The following is a 6,657-nucleotide window of genomic DNA, read 5'->3' as shown; positions in this document are numbered from 1 at the left end:
ATTGGTGTAGTCCCACACCCGACTCCCAGGGTAACCCCCAACAGACCTGCCAAATGGAAGGCAGGGAAGAGCTTTGTATGCATCTCTGTGTGTGGAGTAAAGGTGGCCTAGAGTTTTTTTTCCCTCTGGTATGTGACATACTGGAAAAAATGTGGTCTTCTATGATGGGAAATGTTGTTCAAAAATAGGCCTGTTGAGATAGTGAGTGACCAAACGTAATAATACTTTTGCATTTTTTTGTTGTAACCCATGGGACCCAACCTCTGTGCAGTGTCTGTTGTGGTAGGTCATTGTGACCCCACATTCACACCTAATGTAGATTCTCAGCTGGAGGCTGACAATCCCCTAAATGACCCTCTTTTCAACAAACATGCCTTCCCAGACGTCAGATGGACACTGTGCTACAGTATGCTCTTTCAGGAAGCTCATCTCATCTCCTGCAAAACTTCAACTTATTCTTCCCAGGCCCCTGTCTCACCCCATAGTCCATGTGCGTTAATTTCCCATTCACTTTCTCCTGCTGGGCATGGCAAAGTCTGCCAAAAATACATTATGAACAAGGCAGAACAGAATGTCCCCAAACCCCTCTGTCTCCGAGAACAATTATTGGCCTATATTCTCAATAACACTCCCCATTGTATGCAGCCTTTCGGGTGCCCTAATTGATATTTGGTCGGGCCGCCCACACCTCAAGGGCAAAATATATTCATGTTTATTAGCCAAAGACTTTATCTTTGAGGTGTGTTATTCCCAGCCTTTCTCACATATGTAGTTGATATTACAGGCACATACTGTCTGAAAGCCTAAACAGACACAGTATTACCTTTACCTTACACTCCAAATCCAATTACATTATATGAGAGTTGTGCATTTCATTGGACTGTTAGGCTTTTCATGAGTTGAATTGTGGTCATATGATTTAAGTGTTATTTATTTGATTTGATCTGAGCATTTGCTCATTCAATAGACTGGACTACAGTGTGCGTGATTTGATTTTAATCTTGCTCATTTCATTTCAATTTTTGTGAGTTCCACTCCTCTTATGCTCAAGGTCTGAAAGTGAGTAAAAGTACTAGTATTTATTGTGTAAAAGCTCAGTGTCTGTGAGATGTGTCATTATTATTAACCTCAATACTTGCTAAAATGATTTTGCATTTGAATTATTTAGTAAGTGACTATCATCATGAGTTAGTTATATCATCAATGGCGATTATTCAATCACATGGACATTATGACATTTACATAGGAGCTTACACTCCTCTTCAGAGTTAGCTGAGCACAAGCTATTTATTTTTCTCCATCACTGAGTAGCCTAATGTCCCCCTCCTCCATTTTTTCAGTCATTGTATCAACTATTCCACTACTTTATATTTAAACATACATTTATTTAAACAATACATTTTTTTTAAATCACACATGAAAGCACACATTTAATCGCTATTGCATGGTGACTATAATGTCGTCCTGAAAATAAACTGAACTCTAACAACGTGTTGCAAATCTAAAAGACAAGGCCAGAATTCGTAGGCTTAAATGTATAGGTTTACTGCATATAGGACATACAGTATACATTTCTGAGGTAAGTGACGCCGCATGTGAGCGCATCAAAAGTGCCGCCCATAACATCTTCGCATCTTTCCAGCTCCACTTAATAAAACCAGTTCTAGTTTCTACACGGGTAGTGATGCGATTTTGGTTGCAGAGAAAGCAGCTTTTACAGAACTTTCATCCATTTAATTTGATATAAAATCTGGGATTTATTCTGGCGGTCAATGCGTGGAAGCTATAAATAGGACCTAGTACATCTGTTTTGCTCGTCTTCATCAGACTTTCGAGACACACGGAGTTTGCATGGTGCATGGTTACAGGTTATAGGCGGGAGCCAAAAACGAATTTATCCGGGAACCACGGCACTTGTATACGGTTGGACAGTATCTACAATCGGTGTTTTGGATTCCCAGGGTTTTAAATATTGTCAAACTCGTCCTTATCATCTTTACACCCACTCCGGATGTATTCCCACAGCCCTGTTGTGTAATTTAGTTGATGCCCAGCGCTTTTGTGCGCAACTTCACATCTGGGTTGTCAGAAGAAAATCACAAGGAGATCCCTCGCACTAGTCAGGTTGCTTTGTTGTCAACCCGCCTTATTGTTTTGTTGCGACCAAAGCGACAGTTTCCTTGAAGGTTTGGATATTTCCAAAACGTTTTAAAAAATCTAGTTGTTCCTCATTCCAGCAAATAATAATGGAGTTTTCAATAACTTCAATAAGTTATTAAAAATGTATAGGCCTATTGTTTTTTTATGAAGTGGTTGAAATAATTTTTATTTGCACGTTGCCATCAACTTTGAAGTATGCATGTAGGCTATAAAGCGCACGATTACTTTAGATTTTGGATGGACATTTGTTTTTATATTAATCGTTTACATGAATTTGTTAACAAAAGGCAATCATTCAGAATGAATGGCACTGCACAGCATTTGAATCGAATGTCTTCATGAATGGAATTTCGTGCTCTGAATATTACCTTTAATTGGGCATCCGATTCTGTAGGTTTGGATTTCAGCAATGAGAGAGCGATGGGACTTATCGCATTATCTAGCGGTGTTCTTCTCGTTGATGGTACTGTGGCAGTCAAGGTAAGTTTCATTGTATTATCAAATATGTATATACAGTATAGAAATCAGTAGAAAAAAACAATACACAGTGATTGTTCTTACTAAGAACACTGTTGCACATTTGTCTGCGCGTTCTATATCGCCTCGATAGCTTTTCGCCGATCTAAATGGTTCTTAGATTGGAATATAGCTGTTATTGCCGTGAAAATGCTATTTTGCACACAAAAAAAGCGTGATAACACGATGGCACAATTTGTGTGGAGAGCTGAAACACCAATTGCGCGGTGACGTGTAAATGAGAGGGTAAAGATTACGCACAGCTCCAGGGAGTTAGAAGATTGGTATTAATCTGAATGGGGGGAAATTCAGTGATGTGATAATTTGATTGACGCACAATTCCTTGGTATCTTCCAGTTTCTCTTCCGAAATGCTCAGAACTTTCTTTGGCGAAGTGGAACTGTCTATTCCATAATGAACTAATGAGAGTGAGGATGGTTGTCTTTGTACGAAACAAACTGAGCCACATGAATTAAATAACACACACAGTGATCTTATTAAGAGGAAGTTGGCAGAGAGGTTGACTGAATTACATATTTGTTACTTCAATACATTTTCCCCACACATCTCTCTCACAATAATTGATGTTTCTCCTACTTAGATCAATAGTGGAATCGTCTGCATATGCTTCAGAGGCCTTCAAAAACAACATCACTCTGTTCACCAGGATCTTGGACCGCCTTCTGGATGGCTATGACAACCGATTACGACCTGGACTTGGAGGTGAGCAGCTAACATGTCATACTTATCGTATCAAATCAATTGAAATTAAGCATTTTTTAAAGTGCTTTTAAATCTCAATCAACTTTGAAACAGGGATGGCCAACCCTCTTCCTGGAGAGATACTGGGTGTGCAGGGTTGTACTCCAACCCTGCTCTTACACTCCTGATTCTGCTTATCATCTGCTCAGCAGGACCTTGATTAGTAGAATCAGGTGTGTTCGAATAGGGCTGGAACAAAAGCCTGCCTACCCAATAGCACTCCAGGATATATTTATTCTAAGTTTTACATTACTTTGAGATTAAACATTTTATTTTCTCAAGCTTGTTTATATACTGTATAAACAAACATATAACTTGTCTGGCATGTCAGAATACGTTTGAGCTTGCATGTGCAACCCCCTTATCACCAGGACAACCTTACAGACATGCTGTATTATCTGGTAAACAGAAGATATAAGAGCTATTAGGTGTTTTGTACACTCAGTCAGTGTGTACCTCAATGGTTCCCAGGAGAGGTTCCCTTTGTTCCAGTTCTGATGAGCAGTATAGACACTAGACAAGGTGTACACATCTAAGTCTATAGTCTTAGTCACATCAAGGGAGTTCTGTTAAATAAATAAATAAATAATAAACTAATGTACAAATGTGATTGACATGATGACAGTCATTAGGCTTTCCTGAAAATTCCCATCCAGAAGTAACAAATTATAATTTTTTAATAATAATAATTATGTCCTCCCACTTCTAAAACCAAATTTGTGCCCCTGATTGATAGGCTTGGCTACTTGGCGAACGCATTGGGCAGGACAAAAAAAAACACCCATCACTGAAGGAATGGGCACATCTCCACTATTATTACCGCTAAGACATGCTCTGCATGAAATTGTCACTTTTGCGCATGTTTTCAAGGACACACCTCAAATATTTCCACCCCTCCCACCTCAGTGCAAGTGACCTGATCCTAGACAGGCAAATTGCTGAACCTGGCACATGGGGTGGAAAATGCCAGAACGTCAGTTCTTACATGTTTAAATGGCAAACTAACGTGTTTGGAACTTGCGCCAGCCGAAGTATATCCCTAGGTGTGAGTGGTGTCATTTATTATATCTGGTCCTTTAAAGATGACCGATGATGGTTATACTGTAGCCTCTCACTGTTCCCAGTACAGCCTACACTGAAGGCGTTGGTGTGGCTGAATATGCTTCCTTGGCTTGTTTAATGAGGATTTAACTTAATGCTGTTTTAACTTTTCATGGATCCTTGAAATAGCCCACAAGGTGCTGTGATTTATGTTGATGTTTATCTAGTTGTAGATATTATTTAAAGATGATAGAAGCATTAGAGTTAGGCAGTAGAGTTATTTGGTCTAATGGGAATCTGATTGAAGACAGATTCACCAGATGTGTACTGGGAAAGTACTGATTTATTTATGGAAAATGTTCTTTTTTTTCACTGAGAGTTTTTAGAATCAGTTTAGGTCCCAGTTTTGGAGTTGGCTTAAATCAAGGCTGGTAGTTATAGACAATTTAGTGTAATTCGAAATACATTGCTTCTGTTTGTTTTTTACTCTTGACATCAATTCTTAATTAAGAAGACATTTTACAAGCTCAGTAAATGACTTCATAACAGACAGAAAAAAGGCATTAATTCTGGGGCATTGAGATGACAAAGAATACAAAAAACAAAGTTATAATGGGATTCAAAAGACTGGTTGAGGTAACATAGGGCTCCACTGATGTTACACCCTGTCCACACATTCACAAGTGTAAACTGAAACATGATTTCATTGGATAATACTGTGTAATCCAAACAGCATCCTGGTATAAGTTTTTTTCCCTCACTGGAGAAACCTACGGATTTTGGTTTAGATTGAATAGGGCCCTATAGAAAGCTTGATTTGAAACTGATATACTAACACTCAAAAGTTGTATAGCCACAAGTCATTCCCATCTCCAACTAGTTAGCTAGTGGTTGATGACATGCATTTTTCAGCTTAATTAGGAGTAACAGTCAATGTTCTTCATAGAGAATGGCAATATAAGACTGGGATGTTGAGGGGGCTATACTAAATAGGACTACTGTCAAGCTCAGTAATAGTGTGGATGGTGGTGTAGCCTAACTATGGCCTGTCAAGAACTCAGTAGCACTTTTACTCCACATTTACTCAGTGTGACTCATCACTGGGGTGCTGCATGAGCACTTTTACTCCACATTTACTCAGTGTGACTCATCACTGGGGTGCTGCTTGAGCACTTTTACTCCACATTTACTCAGTGTGACTCATCACTGGGGTGCTGCTTGAGCACTTTTACTCCACATTTACTCAGTGTGACTCATCACTGGGGTGCTGCTTGAGCACTTTTGCTTTTGGCAGTTGTTTGCTGTTCCTTCCCCATATTCTTTGTGAGTGTGGCTGTGTTTGTGAATGTGTGTAATGGCCTGAGTTTTTGTGGACACTTGGGTTTCTATAAGTGTCTATTGATGATGTTGGTAACAGATTATATTGTGTTTTTCACTAGGTATCAAATGTCAGGCGGGGTGAGCCTTTTCTGGGCTATTGCTTTTAGATTATATAGGAGTGCATTAATTCACCCTACCCACCATCAATATGTAGCTCCCACTTGGTAGACATCCACTATTGCTTTTACTGATATTTATAAAGATGACAAAAGCATTAGTGTCAGGCAGTAGAGGTCAGATTCATTCCTAGTGTATGGAGAGTTGGACACCAGGAAAGGAGGCCACTTTAGCCAATTGAGATACTCCTAAAATGTCTGAAGGGCAGTGAGGAGAGGGAGTGTGATTTCTCACTCAGATTTAACAGGAGTGTGTGTTCCCTTGGCACCATCTATGGGGTAGTCTGAGGAAAGAGGACGAATGTACTGTAAATGTGGCATCGTGGATAAAGCGTTGCCATGACAGCAGCCATCTAAAATTAATGTGAAATCATGGCTTTCAGTGACTGGATTGTTCTCAACCACATCTCTTTCCAGATGTACGTCACAGTTCTCAGAAACATGACATTTCTTAACATGGGATTTGCGAGTGGATGCCTTGTTAATGTATGAGCAGATATACCTACAAAGATGCATATAAAACATGAATGAAATATTCAAAATGGTTGTTGCAATTTACTGAAAAAAATATCATATCAAACTAGATTAAATCTGTGTGTATTTTACAGATCGGGTGACAGAGGTGAAGACCGATATTTATGTCACAAGTTTCGGTCCAGTGTCAGACACAGACATGGTAAGT

The 6,657-nt window shown here is 39.3% G+C and overlaps 1 protein-coding gene across 2 annotated transcripts in view; it reads left to right on the top strand.

Moving 5' to 3' along the window:
* Positions 1-1,641: 1,641 nt before the first annotated feature.
* Positions 1,642-6,657, top strand: part of LOC124046566 (gamma-aminobutyric acid receptor subunit alpha-2-like) — a 28,937-nt gene continuing 23,921 nt past the window's right edge. Inside the window, exons 1-4 of one of the 2 annotated variants that reach the window (XM_046367083.1) lie at positions 1,642-2,186; positions 2,555-2,640; positions 3,278-3,399; positions 6,584-6,651. In XM_046367083.1, the coding sequence (XP_046223039.1) occupies positions 2,570-2,640; positions 3,278-3,399; positions 6,584-6,651 (261 nt within the window). In that variant the 5' untranslated portion in view covers positions 1,642-2,186; positions 2,555-2,569. The remainder of the gene's footprint in view (positions 2,187-2,554; positions 2,641-3,277; positions 3,400-6,583; positions 6,652-6,657) is intronic. The other variant, XM_046367082.1, reaches the window with a different exon arrangement.

Source organism: Oncorhynchus gorbuscha, linkage group LG10 (genome assembly GCF_021184085.1).
Source record: "Oncorhynchus gorbuscha isolate QuinsamMale2020 ecotype Even-year linkage group LG10, OgorEven_v1.0, whole genome shotgun sequence".
Classification (NCBI taxonomy): Eukaryota; Metazoa; Chordata; class Actinopteri; order Salmoniformes; family Salmonidae; genus Oncorhynchus; species Oncorhynchus gorbuscha.
This window is presented reverse-complemented; position numbering and strand designations above follow the sequence as displayed.